This window comes from Aspergillus welwitschiae, assembly GCF_003344945.1.
Source record: "Aspergillus welwitschiae strain CBS 139.54b unplaced genomic scaffold BDQ94scaffold_1, whole genome shotgun sequence".
NCBI lineage: Eukaryota > Fungi > Ascomycota > Eurotiomycetes > Eurotiales > Aspergillaceae > Aspergillus > Aspergillus welwitschiae.
This window is the reverse complement of record NW_020798695.1, coordinates 1,769,671-1,788,068: the sequence shown is the minus strand read 5'-3', so window position 1 is coordinate 1,788,068 and position 18,398 is coordinate 1,769,671. Positions and strand designations below refer to the sequence as shown.

Below are 18,398 nucleotides of genomic sequence, written 5' to 3'. Positions count from 1 at the left end.
ATATGGTCAAGGAGAATAATGTGCAATAGATAGATAATTTATAGGTAGATCGATAGATTTTCAGAAGTGAAAATAGAAGGGATGAAACTATCCATATCGCGCACTCAAGCTGGCAAAGGCATCGGGACTGTGTCGTCCGCTTTGGAAGCCGTTGATATCGACGCTTTGTTGGCTCATGTGGCCTCGCGGGAAGCCGGCGGGCTTGTTGGGCATTCCTCCGTAGACATTGACTGTTTGTTGTTGTTGCTGTTGGGGTGGGGCGGTGGTGGTGAGGTAGGGTGTTGCTTGTGCGGTGGTGGTTGGGGCCAGGGCGGAGGCTCCTGGTTGGGGAGCTGTCGTGAAGAAGGGGTTGCGGGTGCCGCTTGCTGATAGGGGGTCTGTGAGGGGGTTGCTTTGTTGCTGTTGTTGTTGTTGCTGTTGTGGTTGTTGTTGTTGCTGCTGCTGTTGTTGGGGCATGGTGTTGAAAGGTTGTGGTTGTTGTTGTTGTTGCGGCATGGTATTGAAGGGTGAAGGCTGGCCGGTCTGAGTGGGGGGATTTACGGCCGTGGAGGGTCGGTATTGTGGTTGCTCTGGGATGGCGGAAGGTTGCGGGGAGAATTGATAGAGGGAGAGGATGCTGTTCTTGTCGACGCGGCCGGTGGGCTGCGGCGCCAGATGCTGCGCGGATGCTTGATATCCGTATTGCGGTTGCGCCAAGTATCCTGCGCTCTGAGGGGTAGCTGGCGCAGTCATGGCTTGATAGGGGTTCAAAGACCCTTGCGGTTGTTGCAGATGCTGCTGCATTTGGTATTGGGGTTGCGGTTGCGCCTGGGGCTGGGGCTGAAGCTGGGGCTGGGACTGGAGCTGTGATTGGAATGGAGAAGGCTGGCCGAAAGGCGATGTAGAAGGCATGGCAGGCATGGTGTTTGCGTGCCGAAGGGGACCGAATGGGGAATTTGATGCAGCCTGGCTCTGAGGTGGTTGCTGCATCCCGGTCGGCTGCGGTGCAACTTGACTGAAGAAGGGGTTGTTCTGGGCAATATTGGACGCGGGAGGGGTCATGCTGGCCTGCGGCTGAGCTCCGGTCTGAAAGAAAGGATTGTTGCCACCATCTAGCGGCTGCGGAGAAGAGACATATGCGCTCTGGGCAAAATTCGTGGGAACCGGGGGTGTCGCCGTCTGCTGGTAGAGAGGTTGAGGAAGCGAGACCTGCCGCATTGGATAGCCACCGGTGGAGTGTGGAAACAAGGGCTGAGCGACCTGCAGGTTCTGGAACGACTGCTCCAGCGATTGCACCGGGGCTTGCTGGACCTGCTGCTGAGACTGCACAGGTGCATCGAACGGGTTGTAGCTCCCACTTGCTTGGCGAGTAGCGGGCCTGGCATCCAATTGATCGAACGGATTGGAAGACTTGCCAGCATCAGGCGTGGGTTGCGCAGCCGGAGACTTTGCAAGCGAGACAGATCCATTGCCTTCTCCCAGTCTCACTAACGTCTCGATGGTCTTTTCTAGATTCCCGTCCAGCTCGCGGAGGGCGATTGCGTTGCGGCGCTCGTTCGCGAAGCCCATGTCCCGTAAGGTCGCCAACTTCGCATCAAACGACGCATCTCCCGAGCCCTTCCTCACTGAGATTCCCGACGCACCGAAGCTATCCGACTGTGGTGAAATTGCCGAACCTCTGTTGGACATCCGGTTGAGGTTGGTCGCAGATGAAGCGGACCGAAGACCGAAGCCAAAGGGCCTGGCAGGCTTAGGAGGTAGGGGAGGAGGAGAGCCTTCCGGAGACCGGTCCTCTGCATGAGGCCTATCGTAGCCTGAATCATGACGGCTGGGGGGCTTTGCTTTCGCCTCGTCGAGGGACCGGTGCTGGTATTTCTGGCGAATGAAGCGTTCCATGCATGCATCGGACTCGTCAACGTCGGTCGGAACAGGCGGCTTAACGTTCTTGGGGTTGTAGATCTTGTTCATGATGTTGTTTCCGTGCGATTTCATATTCTAGACAGTACCACCGGTCAGCGCCCTCATTCTCTGGCTCCGAAATGTATCCCGGATCACTATCACAACTCACGTCGACCTGATCGTCCGTCCATGTGTCCATACTCAAGGACTTGACCTTGGAGATATGTGTGCCCAACTTGCGATGTAAAGATGCACATCGCATGCAGATAAAGATTCCTATCTGTATATGCATTCCAATCAGTATATCCCGTCCTTCCCAATGAAACGAAAGAGTGCGTGTATGTATGAACCGGGTTGATGAGAGACGTACGTTCCAACTAGCCCATCCTATACCGGAGAAAGCAATCCATTAGCATACTGAACCAAAAACAAGACATGCAGCGACGCTACTCACCTGGATTCAAAGCCTGACAATCGGCACAGCGGTCATTTCCAGGGACCGACCGAATGAGGTCCTGCAGCGCCCGCTCATTGCGGAACTGCTGCCGTTTGCTAATTCCGGCCACCATGGTCGCAACACTCTAACAGAATGGCGGGGTATCTCGCGCGACGACAGGGGTGAAATTCCGGTCTCACAAAACCCAAGACAAGGAGAGGGGGAGAAGTCGTGAGATGTAGGGGGCGAGTTGGGGAAAAAAAAGTCTCAAGCAGCAACAGCACGAGCCGAGCTTCCGGAACGGGGATTCGGGAAAACCTTCAAGCTGAGAGGCAAAGCATATTTACACCGGGAAAGCGTCCGTCAATGAGGCCGAGCAGTTGATGCACAACAAAAGCAGTAAAGAAGGAGGGGGAGGGGGAATTGGGCAGGGAAACAAGCAAGCCAGCAAAAGGAGCGGCCAGGGATGAGGAGAGAGGAGTTGGCGGAGGTGGGGAGCACAGCAGCGAGGATGGATTGATTCAGTTAGATTCCCACGATATTAATAGTTAGTTGTTGTCCGCTGCCGACCCAATTCGGCCCACGTTGTCTGCTGTTCAAAATCACTAGATCATAGATAGATAGATAGTAGATAAATATCTACGAGGGAATCTTTGATCGGAGGGATGGCGCAGACGCCCAGAAAGTTATAATTTCAGAGCAAGCAATTGTACAGGAAGGATAGGAGAAAATCAAGCGTCCGGGTGGCATCAGGGGCAGCAGCCCCCAATGGCTGCAAGCAACTCTTGACTTTCGACCCCCAACCGGCCAGGATGGTTAACACCGGCTTAACTCTTCTTAGACCAGTCCTGTTCCTGGTGGAAAGTCTATCCATGATGATTTGGCAGCAGTCACGCCAATGAGACACCCCTCTTGCGTTCGAATAACGTTATGGAAGCATCCCAAGCCCCATTCCACAGTGCTTGCCTTCCAAGAGGGGACTTTCTGCATGGATCCCGGGACGCGTCATGAAATCCCACGGCCCGATGCAGCCAGGGACCCTGAGAGGCGAATAATGCGAACTGACAGCCTAAGGCAACTGTTACAGTGTCGCTGATCCGGCACTCGCGGGTGCATCTGGTTCAATACTATTTTACGTCTACGATCTCAAATCACACTCCATACCCAATTTATCGATGGGAATGTTTGAGCAGCAGGTGACTCCGACCACCATTGCACAGACGAGCTCCGGGAGGAACTCAGTGCGGTAGAGGAGCCAATTATGCCCGGGGTAAAGTTACTCTAGTACGCCAATATGACCTGCCATCCTATGGTCAATTAAGAAGGAATTGGAGGTTGATTATGCGTTCGTGAGGTATGAAAAGTGTGATGAGAAAAAAGAAAGCGGCGCGGAAAGAAAGATTTTTATATGGGCCAATGCCATAGTGGGGCACGTGATATGCGGCATGGGTCGTGGAGGCCTCAGGCGTCACTGTGGGTGTGGATATCCCAGCCATCGGCATTTTCACGGAGCATATCAGCAAATGGGTCATGAGAGTTTCCAGTTGTTCGTATATATATATATATATATATATATATATATCCGTTTCAATCTATTCATAAATATACTACATGTACACATCAATCATAGAGACTAATCCCCCACGCCAATGGAGGCGCCTTGAGGAAGTTCACTGTAACACGGCCCGTGAACAAACGATGTGGCCAGACTCCATCGCATCTATCCAATGTAGCCCACCCGGTTCATTCCCCAAGACCGCGACGAGGGTTGAAGCAGTACCAATGCCCATCCCCCGACCAATGACGTGGAAGCATCTCATGGCCCAGTTATGCATCGGGCTGGAAACTCCGCCAACAAGTGCAGCCATAGCCAGCGGCAGAAGCAAAGTGAACCCAGTGCCCGCGTGGGTATGCAGGGAATCATAGACATCCTTTTTATCAAAACCAGCAACTCCGAACTTGAATGGGATAGAGCAGCAGATGTCCGTTGCTAGCTGCCTCATCAGATCACGGATGCGAATACAATGGTCCTTGAAGAGGCCATAGTCCAGAACTTGATGGCCACTCGAGGCCATTGATCGCAGATGGGTAAGGATCATGCTGTTAACGAGAATTCGGGTGTAGCGATAATTGTTCCAGATATTGCAGGACCAGATGGATTGGTAGATGTGATAGGTGCCTTGGTAATGGCAGAAATTGCCCTCGTCGTGCTCGCAGGATGTCACACTACCGGGTTGTGTCTCTACCTTGTAGGTGAAACCGGCTGAGACATGGCTAGCGAAATGCCCTAACTCCAAGTCTATAGACATGGCCATCTTTACAATCTCACTGCTGTCCAAGAGGATTCCTTCTCTGACATCAGCCTGAAGCCCGGTGAATTTAGCCAAGATCTTCACTAGTCGATCCCCGTCAGGTGGGAAAGGATACGGCGGCAAGTCGGCAGCTACTTGATCAGGCATATCGACCAGAACAGAAGGGAGTCTCGTCTTCTTTTGTAGGCAACCAAGGACCTGGAGGGACCATTAGTCAGGTTCTGAGTCAAGAGACTTGGATAGCACCCACCACCTCATTTCGGAGGGCTTGAAACATCCAGAACCCGCCTTCGCGCCGAAGCTGATCTCTGCCGCGAAGTTCAAGGACAGTTGCCACCCCCTGCGAGTGTTCGATCCAGGAATCCAGGCTCTCATTTTTGTGGCAAGCAATAATCTTAGAAGGTCAGTGAGATATATATTCTGTGGTTCGTCATGGACAAACTCACCTCGAATAATGATAAACAAACGATCGCGGTCAGCGTTGTATCTGCCGTAACCAGATTCGGGTCGCACAAAGCTGCGTTCGTCAGCTGTAGAGCCGTAGTATACTCGTGCCGAGCCGACAACCGCATTGATGAGGACCTCTGCATACTAGCAAGATTCGCTAATCCCACGGATGCAATGCTAGCCATCATAGCTTTCTGGCCAAGGGACTCAGCTGGACCGGCCCCATGTTTGAATGAGGTTTCCACTATTTTAGAAGCATTGAACCACGTGTAAGCGTCCAGGAAAAAGCATGTGGCTTGGAAAGTATGATCCAACGCAAAGTTAACTATCGCTAGGGGGAACCGCAGGGTGTGTTGTCCAGGGTAGTATTCAGAGGAAGTATTTCTTCTGGCTAGCGTCAGAATTGGAGATTCTGCGGATGAAGATCCTGTGTCTAAAGTGGCAGATCCCTTGACTCTTCGGGCTACTGCATCGCTCTCGTCCCTAAACCATACCGAGTGCGGGTCTCGATAACCGGAGCAAGTCCGCCTTGCTTTCCTACATCGACGGCAGACAGGTCTGGTTTCATCGCACTATGAGCTGTGATCAGGAATTAATGGAACAAGTGGAAAGCGCCGATGTTTCTGATACGGTATAGAACGGCTGATCATCGACAAGGCCATACTACTTACCTTGACTCTTCGCCCACGACACGTACCACAACCTCCGCTTGGCTTGCCCATCACGAGTGGGGAGAGGCCGCATGTAGACTGGGAGGGTCGTATCGCAAGGGATGCCTAAATGGTGTTAGAGAAGGGTATACCAAGGTTGACATATTGCGGCCCCAACATGTAGGTCCTTTGCAGACTGAGCTCCGGGGCGCAAGACAGATAGGTGAAGTTCGTATTGAGGGATCACCAAACGCCACGAGTCCAGCGAAGCCCCAATCCGGTGGGGGTCGATCTAGCCGCATGTGGTAAGCAGGGCGAGCAATCCCGTATCCTGATTGGTCTCAATGCTCCATCCACGATATCGCCGTTAAAACATCCATCAAGTCTGCTCCATCTGGCCTCCATAGTGGCCTTTGGTTGGGCAGAACTATATGGCTAAGCATAGCCCCAAGCTCCCGATAGCCGCTTGTTTCGAGGTATATACCAGGGAAGCACAGCCTTGTGGGTGCAAGTATTGGTTCCGTGAAGAAAATGTGTGATCCTGTTAGAACTATAGCGGCCTTCAAGGGGGGAAAACGGTTGCCTGGAAGTTATATAACTTGCCTCTCTTCTACCGACGTTCCAATGAAGCAGACTGTTCAAATTCAACACTTCTTCTCTTCTACTCCATAGGAGACACTGACTCGTTGTTCCTCTCTTTACCGCAGTCATGGCCGTCAACTACCGACATGGTCTCTCCATATTGGAATTGATTGTATACTTGCCGTCCCTGTTCATCTCGTTGTTTATGGGCTTTCGCCATGGCTTCCAGAGAAACGCCGGCTGGATTCTCTTAATAATCTTTTCCTTGGCCCGCGTTGTTGGTTCGTGCTGCTACTTGGCCACGATAGCCCATCCTGAGACGATCGACCTTTATATCGCATGGGGAGTTTGCACTTCCATCGGGCTGGCCCCTCTGATCTCCACTTGCGTCGGTCTCTTGTCCCGAGTGTACGACCCATCTCTCCCTTTTCGATATTGTCAAGTTACTAACCAGTCCCTGGTACTCCAGTAACGATTCCATCCATCGAAAAACCGGACGAGGCCTCCTTCCAGCCTTTTTCCGACTAATCGGTCTCCTCACACTAGCGGGCATGGTTCTTTGCATTGTTGGTTCAAGCATGAGCTCCAGCCTTCAGGGAATCACGAATAGTATAGAAGCCAAAGTTGGCGACGTCCTGTACGTCATCGCATGGGCCTGCCTCTGTGTTCTGCTACTCGTCGTCGGGAGCAAGTATGCAAGCATTGAGGATGGCGAACATCGCTTGCTTTTGGCAGTTGGGGTCTCAGTTCCGTTGCTTCTCGTGCGCCTCATATACTCCCTGTTGTCTGTATTCACACACAACCCCACATTCAACATGTTTACCGGAAACGTCACCGTCTTCCTGGTCATGGCGGTTCTGGAGGAAATCGTGATTGTTGGGATCTGCCTGGGAGTTGGAATGACTCTGGAAGTCCGTCAACGTCCGACAGAGTACGAGGCCTGCGAGGCGCCGGCTCAGGGAAGTTCCGAGCTCGAGTCACAGCAGAGACCTGATATGACGTCGTACAGTCCCAAAAAGCAAGAGCGGAGGCAAAAGAAGAGACGTGGTGGGCCTATTAGCCAGCTCATTGGATTGGCCATTGATGAGATCAGATCTAGAAGGAAGTGAGGGGTTTCCTTTGTACTAGACTTCGTTGATTGATGAAATATACCTAAGTCTGCTGATACTTTCATGAGAGCCACACTGATTATTCATATACTTATTCAGTCGAATAAAAATATACCTTCTCTCGTCTCTCGTAACGATTCAGCACAGTAAACGAGTCCATGTTAAATAGGCGATGAGTATAGCACCAGGCATCGATAGCATACACACTGGCAGTTATGCCATTGCAGTATCCATTGATACCTTACTGAACATGAAATAAGCGATGCATGTACAACTTATCTTCAATGCTGAAGAAGAAAGAACGAAAGTGCCAGACAGCCCGCTAATATGTAGATAGCTGTATCCCTATCGAGCAATATAAACCACCATACTCGCTTAGGCTAGCGTTTACATCACATGACCAAAAGCTTAAGCGAAAAGACCAATTTTCCTCCAATTTTCTCTCACCCACCGTTTCCCCCTTCCTTCTGTCACTCAACCTGCCTTTCAACCCTCAAGCCATAGGGGTTCTGGAATATTATGAACGATTCCTTCCCGTCTCTCTGGCTTGAGTGTATATGTCTTCCAGTCACCCGGTAGAAGATACACTGCAGAATGCTTGCAGGGTCATTCAGCTGTCTACCCCCTTTTTTCCCTTTACTTTCTTGTCTCCGTAGCACAACGAAAACCACACAGTGCGCTTCTAGCCTTTTCAATGGCATAGAGGCATACTTTTTTTCAAGTTCGTTCAGTGGAAGATCAAAACCAAACAGTTTTTAGCAGAGCTGCGTCTACTCCACCCTGGTGTTCGCTTTTATCGGACGGCAGGACTATTTTTACGACGGACATCCTGAGTTTATCTCTATACCTCTTTTTATCTGTAGATATGCATACGTGATGTGCGCGGTACGTAAATCTGGGAGGCTGGAATGGGTGTTTTATCGTTTGTACGGAAAGCATTCCGATGAAGGAGTGGACATGTTCCGGTGCTACTGAGAAGGGTGCTTTGCACACACCGGAAGTACGAGCCAATTAACGCCCCTTGCATATGGTCGCTCTCCTCGTCCCATCTAGATATCTGGGGGATGGTCGTTGCTGCAGCTCTTGAGATCAATCAAAGAGGAACTGAAGTTGTGGTTGATCACCGAGCATGCCGTGTTGTTGCGGTCGCCAACGTGTCCTACCATATAGGGGACGAAACCATCACGGCAACTGAGAATGATAAGCATCAAAGCCTAATTAGTTGTCAGAACTCAGAAGCGGTGTTTGTCAGAGAGCTCTATCCAGCAGACTTCTAGAATGGTTCTGAAGGGCTGATAGCAGTTATCATGAGAGCCAGACTCGAGAGCTGAGTAATGGGAAGATTCTGGACGGATAAAAGTTTAGTAATAGGAACCAGGCGAAGGGAAAGGCAGTGGGCGCCCGGAATTTACCGCGGCTTGAGAGCAGTGAGACCCGCGAGTCTCTGCCAAAGAGAATGTTCCTGTTAATAATATGGCAACGGACCCGCCCGCGGACCCAGAAACGAGCGATTGACTAGTCGCATCGGCTATGATCGTTGCATGGAGATGGTGGTTGTTGCCCCTCCTGAGAGCTCACAACTGTCTCAATGGACGCACATCACCGACAATCGACACAACAATGGCTCAGTCAACTCAATGCTCTGTGGCACTCTGTAGGAATCCAAGATTCGTAGACTGAGATCGGAGCCATGGGTCGGGAAATGGGGGTCATCTTGCCACGGACAGGGTCAATTGCCGGAGATCGGGTCACCCAATTCTGGTCTCCTCACCACCAACTGCCAGTTGCCCGCGGGCTAAAGAGATTCACGGCGCCAGAAATGCGGAGAGCGACTTGCTGAGTCAAAAGATTCGGCCCAGAGCTCGTCAATCTGCGTGTTGCCATTGGTGCGCCGTGCCTGGACAACGGACTCGGCATAATAAGTCGTCGTGGAGGAAGTCGCTGGAAGCGCTGAGGAGACAATTTGCAGCCTATTAGTATCCCTGTCTTCGTCTCCTCTTCTGTCTCTCTCCCCTTCTCCTCTCCTCTTCCCTTCCTACTTTAACTCTCTGTCCTTCCTTTCGTCTTCCTCTTCTCTCCCGTCTTACACCCGAGGTAATCCACCTGTCCCCTGGGTTTCTTCTTCCCACCCTCTGTGTACCATCCAGTGACTTCTGTCATACCTTTGCTTCCAATTCACCCCTGAGCTTTCGTCTCCTTTCCTCTACATTCTTTCACAATGGCATCCGCTGCTAGAACGGCTTCCCGGGCCTTCCTTCGCTCGACCCCCGCTACCTCTTCCTTCAGACCTGCTGCTCGCAGTGCTCGCTTTGCCCTCCCCTCTCAGGGCTTCCGTGCTCCCTCTCGCCGCGGCTATGCCTCTGAGGCTGGTGAGGCCAAGTCCTCTAACAGCCTCCTGTGGGCTGGTATTGCCGCCGCTGGTGGTGTTGGCGCCTACTTCTACCTGAAGGGTGGTGATGCCTCCGTAAGCTCCAAGGACTTTGTCCCCACCAAGGAGGACTACCAGAAGGTGTACGATGCCGTTGCTCACCGTCTCGCCAACGAGACCGACTATGACGATGGCAGCTATGGACCCGTAAGTGACACCCACCATCTGATGACCTTGGGCCATTGAGTACATGGGAAGCTGACACTTGTTGTTGGATAGGTTCTTGTCCGTCTGGCATGGCACGCAAGCGGTACCTACGACAAGGAGACTGGCACTGGTGGAAGCAACGGTGCCACCATGAGATTTGCCCCCGAGTCCGACCACGGCGCCAACGCTGGTCTCAAGCACGCCAGAGACTTCTTGGAGCCCATCAAGGCCCAGTTCCCCTGGATCACCTACTCCGACCTGTGGACCCTGGCTGGTGCCTGCGCCATCCAGGAGCTTGGTGGCCCTGCCATCCCTTGGAGACCTGGCCGTGAGGACAAGGATGTTGCTGCTTGCACCCCTGACGGACGTCTTCCCGACGCCACCAAGGAGCAGTCGCACATCCGTGACATCTTCTACCGCATGGGATTCAACGACCAGGAGATCGTTGCTCTGATTGGAGCTCACTCCCTTGGTCGCGCCCACACTGACCGCTCCGGCTTCGACGGTCCCTGGGACTTCAGCCCTACCGTCTTCACCAACGAGTTCTTCCGTCTGTTGGTGGAGGAGAAGTGGCAGCAGCGCAAGTGGAACGGCCCTAAGCAGTTCACTGACAAGACCACTGGTACCCTGATGATGATGCCCGCTGACCTTGCCCTGACCAAGGACAAGGCCTTCCGCAAGTACGTCGAGCTCTATGCTAAGGACAGCGACCTCTTCTTCAAGGACTTCTCCAATGTGTTCGTCAAGCTCCTCGAACTTGGTGTCCCCTTCAAGACTGAGGACCGCTATGTCTTCAAGACCTCTGAGTAGATATTCTCGGGGTCTTTGTGAATATTCTGGGTTCGGTTTGTTTTAGGATTTTTGCTGCGGAGCATTGTTTTCTCTTGTTCACATTTTGATATCCGACATGTTCTCGATCGATGTTCGACGACCATAGCATGCGTCTTAGACAGGCATGTCTTGCCGCGGGGCATTAAACCATACAGGGGTGGAAATGTCTAGATGATTAGATTAATAAACCATCCTTTTGAAGATTCAGCTGATATCTCATAGTAATACTTTGCGTACTAATATCTAACCAGCTAACCAGCGAACTTAATGCGATATATATATACATACATATAATCACGCCTACTAGTACTAGTTGAACTGACTAGTTATTGATAGCTCGTTCGTGCAAGACATCTGCCTTTATATCCTTTGCGACGTAACCAGGATCAACCTGATACTGTAATCACGTAGCACAATGTACTAGTATTGTTGTTGTCACGCCGAGTCGGCATCTCTCCGGAAGCGCACAAGAAGTGGCGGCGGTGCGGAGCCGACGAGAAAGTCTTCTTTCAATCTCCGAACACCAACCGCCGCATCTCGTGCGACTGACCAACCCAAAGCCCACCAGAGCCCACGTCTCTCAAGATACAAACCAGACTGGATGGAACAATAACCAAAGATCAAATTAATCTGCTCTAGAGAGAAAGAACCGACCCTCCTATCTGTCCGCGCAAAACCCATCCTCATTCGCAGCGCAATACCCAACCCACCATGACCAGATCCAACCACCCCCTCACCCAAGACTACTACGAAGTCCTCAACCTCCCCTTTACAGAGACTCCCACAGCGCTTTCTAAGCAACAACTCAAAGCAGCCTACCACAAAGCTCTGCTAAAGCACCACCCGGACAAAGCGCCCGGCGCAATCGCAGACACCAGCAGCCTTCCCACATCAGACACAAACTCCTCATCGCACACAAGCCATCGCTACACAATAGACGAGATCACAACCGCGTACCAAACACTTTCTGATCCATATCTACGCGCTGAATACGATCGGTCGCTGCGACTCGATCGCGCAAGGGTCGCGGAGCGGGAGAAGACAGGGACGGTTTTCCATACGGGGTTGGAGGTTGTTGATCTGGAGGATCTTGCGTGCGATGAGAGTGATGCGGACGCTGCGCTCTGGTATAGAGGGTGTCGGTGTGGCGATGAGAGGGGGTTTTTGGTTACGGAGCAGGATTTGGAGAGGGAGGCGGATCATGGGGAGATCGTTGTTGGGTGTCGGGGGTGTAGCTTGTGGATGAAGGTTTTGTTTGCTGTTGAGGATGGGGATGGCGATGAGCAGAATACTTGAGTGGTGCTGTGTGATGTGTTTGTGTGATTGGTTTTCGTCTTCGGGCGACGATGGGTGGATTCTTCGCTCGGAGTATACTCCTGGGGTGCCTTTCGTCGCGATAATTGCGACTGAGTTGCCTTTCCTGGCAGGGTATGGTGATGGAGCGCCAGCCCATAATGGGCATTGCGCACTCTGTCTTGCGCAAAGGAGTCTTTGAGGGATAGTCCATAGCTCACCATCAGCATACCGCAGCGGACGCTCGTGGTCAAGTGGCACTTTGACCTGTCCCACCCTCCAGGGGTGATTGAGATACTGCTCGCGGATCGATGCAGTACTATGGACACTTATATACATGTGGTAAAGCTTGGTTTATCTTGACTTTGTTGCTACCACCGCCAGGTCTGTCTGCAATAGAACTTGAGCCACTTGAGTCAAGATATGATATATGAGACATGAGATATATAGAGATTAGACTACAAAAGAAACGATCAGATCTACGTATAGAACATGCATGCATCTTATTTAAATAAAATCATCTTGTAAAGTTCAAGTCAGATCTTCACCAAAACATCTCATACTAGTAGTAAGGCTGTTAACAGTAGTGGCAGGTCTGCAGCAGTCGGCGGGGGCGTTGATGACATATCGGCAATATATCTCCAGTCCGTAACCACCACCGCAGCTCACCAAACCACCGCCAACCTCCTTCCATCTCCTTCGCGTCATTCACTACGCGACATACACCTCCACGATGTCGACACTCGTGCAAATCAACTCACGCGAGCAATTCAGCTCTCTTCTGAGCTCCTCCACCTTTGTTGTCGCCGACTGTGAGCTCCCATCTGCTGTCCCCCACCTTCCCCTCCCCACCACCACCTATTCACTTCTTCGCAACGTCACTCCATCACTTGCATTCAAACAAACCACATCAAGAACAGCAAACTAACCCATAGAAACAAACATAGTCTACGCAGATTGGTGCGGACCATGCAAAGCCATCGCCCCAGCATACGAGCAGCTAGCTTCGCAGCTCTCACGCCCAAACAAGATCACCTTCACGAAGGTCAACGTTGACAAGAACCAAGACATCGCAAGGCAGTATGGGATTACAGCGTACGTGCCCATCCCACCGAGCCACCACCATACACAAACAAAATACAATGCAGCTACTAACCCATACTCTAGAATGCCCACCTTCGTTCTCTTCGAACGCGGCCGCCCAACCTCCACCGTCCGCGGCGCCAACGCCAAAGAGCTCAACGACCTAGTGCGCAAGCTCGCCACGGAAGCCGAAAAAGCGCCCGAGGGCAATGACGCCGGCTCCAGCAGCGGCGTAGGCTGGATCGGCGCCCCGGCTCCCAAGAACTACAGCGACATCTCAGACCAATACGACCCGAAGGGCCTGGAGCTACTGAACCGGGCGAGCGAGTTCGGCACGGCCAAGACCCTCTTCGATAGCTCGAAGCCATCCTCCTTGGACAACGCCAAGGGCAAGGCCGGGGCGGCACCGGATTGGGTGGAGAGTGATACGGACGAGCAGCTGATGCTGTTTATCCCGTTCCAGTCTACGCTGAAGGTGCATTCGTTGCAGATTACGTCGCTTCCGCCATCGGCGGACGAGGAGGTTGAGGATGAGGACGAGCGGCCGATGCGTCCTCGGACGGTGTCGTTGTATACGAATCGGTCGCATGTGCTGGGATTCGATGAGGCAGATGATATCCCTGCTGTGCAGACGGTTACGATTCAGCCGGAGGATTGGGATCCCAAGACGGGTACGGCGAAGGTAGATTTGCGGTTCGTCAAGTTCCAGAGCGTTACGTCGTTGGTGATTTTCTTTGTGGATGGAGATGGGGATAGTGAGAAGCTGCGGGTTGATCGGGTGCGCATTTTTGGAGAGGCAGGTGAGAAGAGAGAGATGGGCAAGTTGGAGAAGATTGGTGATGAGCCGGGTGAGTAGGCAGATACTCACAGATGAGTATGAGTAGTAGCAGTAGTAGATATATGATAGCGACGCACTAGAACAGAACAATTACAGAAACCATTACTATGCTCCTACATGGACAGTAGACACATTCACACTTATGATAATCATATTCATATTCAAAACCAATAAATCTACTACGAAAAACGCAAGACTGATAGGATCTACCACAATCTGCACCACACATAACCAGCACAGAAAGCAGCAGTATCAAACCAGCCAACAAATCTATACTACTAGTAAAGCAATACACCACCATAGACACGATCATCTATGATAGAGATTTTTATAAAAAGTATGTCCGATCCCAAACCAAATGGTCTAATCCTCGTAGAGAAAAAACAGAAAGACCAATAAAGTAAGAACCGGTGTGCAATTCCGTTCGTCTGTGACGCAACTGACACCTGGGGTATGACAACATCACGGGGAAACTGATGTCCAGGCAACACGGGTGAAAATAGTTGCGTCGCCGCACGAAGAAAGAAAAGAAAAAAAAGATTCTAAAAGGGTGTAGGGGTGAAGAAGTATTTATAGGGGTTGGTTGGTGGGGAGGTGGATGATTTGTTATTCCGGTGTTAAGCGAGATTTGAAGAAGGCATTGGGAAGGTGGGTGATGACATAAGCGGAATTCGGGGGGAGGTGAAAAATTTCGGTGTGGAAGTTTTTGTCTTCTTTTTTTTTCCTTTTCTTCAAAAATATATCAGGCTGATGATGAGATAATTGGATGTTTTAATATATGATAGGAAGAGACTGACTCCCGTTGATCTGGGGGATTGATCTTAACTTTCATCCACTGAGGCCTGTTTTGATATTTCTCTATCATTTTGGTTTATATGATCCTTGTTGTGGTGGTTATATGATTATGGCGTATTTACTATCTACCTATCGGTGATATTCGTCGGAGGTTATAGACCATTTGCTTATTGCTACTACCATGCTATGCTATAATCCGTCTTTGCTATTGCTTTGCTTGTTGCTTATGCTTACCCTCTTGTTTCCCTTTCTGTCGGCGTGGCTGTTTCTTACTGGTAGTACAGAGTACCTGTGGTACTTTTTTCTCTCCGTCGTGCGCGTGTTGATCATTTTTTCGCCGGCTGATTGCTTTCGGATGACAAGGATTCTCATCCGTTTGCGCCTTGCGCCCTGGCCCTGGCCCCCAGGGCCTATCGACTAGGGTCGGGGTTCAACTGCCATCATCGCCTAGCATGATGCTTGCTCGGTAAAAACCAATCGCGTCAAGGAGTACCGGCATACTCCGTAGATACCAACTAAATACGGTGACGGCAGATGTATCTGTTGCATTGGTGTGGTTTGAACATGGGGGCAAATTGTCGTCGTAAGCCGGAACTTGGTAGCATCTAGTAGTGTGCATGTCAGATTTTTTCTTTCGCGATGGCTGTGTCTGCAGCTGCAGCTGCAGATGTCCGTGTCCGCGTCCGTCGTCGCTAATCATCATCACTGCCGATGGATCGTCTGATGCATTAACTGTTTGAGCCACCTTTTTTAGCCCCAACCCGTGAGGATTGTTCAGAAAAGACCCATGGTTCCATCCCACTCGCACGTTCTGCAGCCTGCACCGCGCCGCGCCCGGGCACCTCTCACGTCAGGACCTTGGGGGCTGATACAACCGGGCAACGAAGAGATAAAAAAAAACTCTGGTTCAGCACGGTCCGTGAGGAAGCGGGCTGACCAAGGAAGCTGAACCAGCTGAACGAGCATTGTTCATTTCGGGATGCTCAGTGCTTACCGCGATCCGCTTGGTCTGACCGAGATCCCACTGCGACCCAAGGAACCGCAAGCCTACCTTATCTGAGACGGAATTCCCTCACGTAACTATTGTTGTCGTGATTGATTGATGCTGATAGTGGTCTGTCTTTGCCGCGCCCGCACTCCCCCACTTGCAGGGTGCAATGTGCAGAGGGCAGTCCAAGGGCTTTACTGGGCCCTAGGCTGGGGCGGGCGTCGATCATGTTGGGACACTGGTCGACGCAGCCATCTGTTGGACCTCACAAGTCGCATCACCGTCTCTGTATGGATGCTCATTATCCCGTGCATAGTCACACTGGCGACCCATGAGGCAGAGGGGGCTATTGGGTCGCCGCCAAAAGTCTCAGCGTGAGACAGCGCTTTCCGACTGGCAGAAGCTGGCCGGAATGTGGAGTAGTGCGCCATGGAAGCAATTCCTCCTGCGATAAAGTTCACCCGAAGGCACCTTGGCCTCGCGCTATTCTGCGCAGGTTTGCCTGCGACCCAGAAATTCGAATTTTTGTATCCATATCTGCATGACTCTGTTATCAATTCCAATTGCTTAGCGATGTCGGCGTGAAAGTTTCCGCGCACGAGGGAACCACGCCTACTACCTGCCCTTTCAAGGATTGGTACCTCCAATCGCATCCCAGCGGACGGTGCCGGACCACCCTGAGTGGGAAACTTACTCCATCAGACAGATCGGGTCTGGTGTTGCCCTTATCTGTGTCTTGGTTGTGCATCGTATGCTGTTGTTTTGGATTATGTATTCTGGTCCACTCTGACTCGGAATTGCTGCTCGTAGAGTGATCCGTATTGCAGGTATGGTAGTCGGGTAGTTGATGATTCGAGCTTGCTTGCCGTGAGCTCCGAAGGAACCGTAATCCCAAGGCCAAGTTTAATAGCGCAACCATTTGCTTCTCCGCATTTTTATTTTCGATAGCCCAGGTTTGGCGTCTTGGAAGTGGCGACTAGGCGTCTCTGGTCAGTAGGTAGAATATGGAGGTAGGCAGTATTAGCCTGTCCCATCGGGAGGGTTCGCACTATTTCTCCGTTCTCAACCTTCGCAAAGAGAGTTTGTTAGGGACCGACTCTCTCGGGCGAACGGTGAGCTTCCCCTCTGTTTGCGTGATTTCCCTATCTTTAATTTCCCCAGTGACGCCATTTCCCATGGAGTCACGGACAATCATCATACTGGGAGCGGCTACGTCCTGGGTCCTCGACCAAGATCCCGACTGGAGCCCACTCGCAAGAGCTCTCCAGCTCTCAAATGCGAGCTAGAACCACGGGTCGGAATACTATTCATATACCTGACTGGGCTAGGCTCGGGACGAACAGCCAATGCCCTTGGCCGTCCAGAGCGCATGCCTCCAAAAGCTCCGACAACACGATCCAAAATGGAGCAGCGCTGGGATGGGGTTGAGTAAGAGATACTCATGATTTTCGCCATGGCCGGTGGTGCGAATCACTCCCTCCCTCCCCCGCTGGCATCCACTGGATCACTCCCGAAGTTCTCCACGAATGGAGCAATTCGCAATCACAGCATAGATACACCCGAGTATGATGCTGTTCAATCAGTACGCACGTGCAAAAGTAGGTTGGTGGCTTATCAGGGTCGGGCCTAGGTAATTTGTTTGTCGTATTCAGTGTTTGCTGCGATCGGCCACTTTAGTCCATGATCTTCCCTGCACCAATCCAGGAACAGAACTCAATGAGCACGCCACATGGATGTCTTCCCGTCTGCCCGCTGGGTTCGACAGCGTTCTGGAGTGCCGAGACGAGCATGCAGTTATGATTGGAATCAGCACGAGATGGAACAATCACACATCAAAAAAAAGGCGCACCTTCCCCAACTAGTATAGGCAGATGGGCCATAGAAGCGGTTAAACACATCAAAGTCACTCGTGGATTGGCACGGTTTAAGCTCAGCTAGCAGCCCTGTAGTAGTAGTCTCGGGGTAATATATTGAATCCCTGTTGGCTCATGAACGATAAACGCAGAAAAAAACACGAAAATGCGGGATGGTAGCTGCTCATCACTATCACACTTGATGTATCCAAAGACCCCCAAACCAGAAATTAAGAAAAAAGCCAAAAGCCAAAAGAGACATGGGATTCCGACTTGGTTTAGTCCGCAGTGGAACACGCAGTAGTGCAGGCCGTGGTGGTGGAAGGTCCCCGCAAAAAGTGCGGTAGCTTCATGCCGGCAATCGAAGGCCGACTTGCGCCAGTCCCAGCCCGTCCAGCAGGCACGAGGACCGCTTGGCAGCTGGATGGGTTAGCAACTACGGCCAACTCGACTGTTGCCATTACTCCATTTGGTCGGACGGCATGCATTCACTCATGAGCATGAGGGAACATTACTTCCGTCTCGGTTGGAGAGTACATCTTATGCGAGTATACCAACCCATGGTCTACTGCCGAGGATGGGAGAGTTGTGGCGTAGCTGGCATATGGCATGGTCTGACGACGGGGTAGATTTTTCATCCGAAACGACCCAGAGTCGTGTAAACAGATCACTCGGAAATATGTTGCAGAATGTGTAGATACTGTGTGTGAACCATAGTTAATAATAAC

At 51.5% G+C, this 18,398-nt stretch overlaps 9 protein-coding genes across 9 annotated transcripts; 6 read left to right on the top strand and 3 right to left on the bottom strand.

Moving 5' to 3' along the window:
* Positions 1 to 87: 87 nt before the first annotated feature.
* Positions 88 to 2,447, bottom strand: BDQ94DRAFT_165337 (putative GTPase activating protein for Arf; the record flags this gene model as incomplete). The annotated part of the gene is made up of 4 exons (XM_026770271.1): positions 88 to 1,974; positions 2,048 to 2,158; positions 2,249 to 2,265; positions 2,333 to 2,447. The coding sequence occupies 4 exons, from the start codon at positions 2,445 to 2,447 to the stop codon at positions 88 to 90; spliced, it is 2,130 nt and encodes a 709-aa protein (XP_026632667.1).
* Positions 2,448 to 3,098: 651 nt separating this feature from the next.
* On the top strand, positions 3,099 to 3,671 carry BDQ94DRAFT_133423 (uncharacterized protein). The gene has a single exon (XM_026764274.1). The coding sequence runs from the start codon at positions 3,213 to 3,215 to the stop codon at positions 3,408 to 3,410; it is 198 nt and encodes a 65-aa protein (XP_026632666.1). The 5' UTR covers positions 3,099 to 3,212; the 3' UTR covers positions 3,411 to 3,671.
* A 202-nt stretch (positions 3,672 to 3,873) lies between these two features.
* BDQ94DRAFT_133422 (Zn(II)2Cys6 transcription factor) lies at positions 3,874 to 6,026 on the bottom strand. The gene is made up of 5 exons (XM_026764273.1): positions 5,902 to 6,026; positions 5,745 to 5,849; positions 5,073 to 5,645; positions 4,877 to 5,020; positions 3,874 to 4,824 (listed from the first exon to the last, which is right to left on the bottom strand). Exons 2-5 carry the CDS (start codon positions 5,793 to 5,795, stop codon positions 3,985 to 3,987), a joined length of 1,608 nt encoding a protein of 535 aa, XP_026632665.1. The 5' UTR covers positions 5,796 to 5,849; positions 5,902 to 6,026; the 3' UTR covers positions 3,874 to 3,984.
* A 351-nt stretch (positions 6,027 to 6,377) lies between these two features.
* BDQ94DRAFT_7323 (uncharacterized protein) lies at positions 6,378 to 7,738 on the top strand. The gene is made up of 2 exons (XM_026776418.1): positions 6,378 to 6,713; positions 6,775 to 7,738. Exons 1-2 carry the CDS (start codon positions 6,433 to 6,435, stop codon positions 7,412 to 7,414), a joined length of 921 nt encoding a protein of 306 aa, XP_026632664.1. The 5' UTR covers positions 6,378 to 6,432; the 3' UTR covers positions 7,415 to 7,738.
* A 1,424-nt stretch (positions 7,739 to 9,162) lies between these two features.
* BDQ94DRAFT_7313 (peroxidase) lies at positions 9,163 to 11,179 on the top strand. Its single transcript, XM_026776417.1, has 2 exons — positions 9,163 to 9,989; positions 10,062 to 11,179. The coding sequence occupies exons 1-2, from the start codon at positions 9,633 to 9,635 to the stop codon at positions 10,797 to 10,799; spliced, it is 1,095 nt and encodes a 364-aa protein (XP_026632663.1). The 5' UTR covers positions 9,163 to 9,632; the 3' UTR covers positions 10,800 to 11,179.
* Positions 11,180 to 11,381: 202 nt separating this feature from the next.
* On the top strand, positions 11,382 to 12,588 carry BDQ94DRAFT_133415 (diphthamide biosynthesis protein 4). Its single transcript, XM_026764272.1, has one exon. It carries the CDS (start codon positions 11,532 to 11,534, stop codon positions 12,114 to 12,116), a length of 585 nt encoding a protein of 194 aa, XP_026632662.1. The 5' UTR covers positions 11,382 to 11,531; the 3' UTR covers positions 12,117 to 12,588.
* Positions 12,589 to 12,687: 99 nt separating this feature from the next.
* BDQ94DRAFT_7287 (thioredoxin-like protein 1) lies at positions 12,688 to 14,081 on the top strand. The gene is made up of 3 exons (XM_026776414.1): positions 12,688 to 12,925; positions 13,061 to 13,208; positions 13,281 to 14,081. Exons 1-3 carry the CDS (start codon positions 12,847 to 12,849, stop codon positions 14,050 to 14,052), a joined length of 999 nt encoding a protein of 332 aa, XP_026632661.1. The 5' UTR covers positions 12,688 to 12,846; the 3' UTR covers positions 14,053 to 14,081.
* A 1,650-nt stretch (positions 14,082 to 15,731) lies between these two features.
* On the top strand, positions 15,732 to 16,247 carry BDQ94DRAFT_7283 (uncharacterized protein). Its single transcript, XM_026776413.1, has one exon. It carries the CDS (start codon positions 15,932 to 15,934, stop codon positions 16,193 to 16,195), a length of 264 nt encoding a protein of 87 aa, XP_026632660.1. The 5' UTR covers positions 15,732 to 15,931; the 3' UTR covers positions 16,196 to 16,247.
* Positions 16,248 to 16,917, bottom strand: BDQ94DRAFT_7282 (uncharacterized protein). Its single transcript, XM_026776412.1, has 3 exons — positions 16,867 to 16,917; positions 16,441 to 16,793; positions 16,248 to 16,364 (listed from the first exon to the last, which is right to left on the bottom strand). Exons 2-3 carry the CDS (start codon positions 16,734 to 16,736, stop codon positions 16,301 to 16,303), a joined length of 360 nt encoding a protein of 119 aa, XP_026632659.1. The 5' UTR covers positions 16,737 to 16,793; positions 16,867 to 16,917; the 3' UTR covers positions 16,248 to 16,300.
* Between the last annotated feature and the right edge of the window lie 1,481 nt (positions 16,918 to 18,398).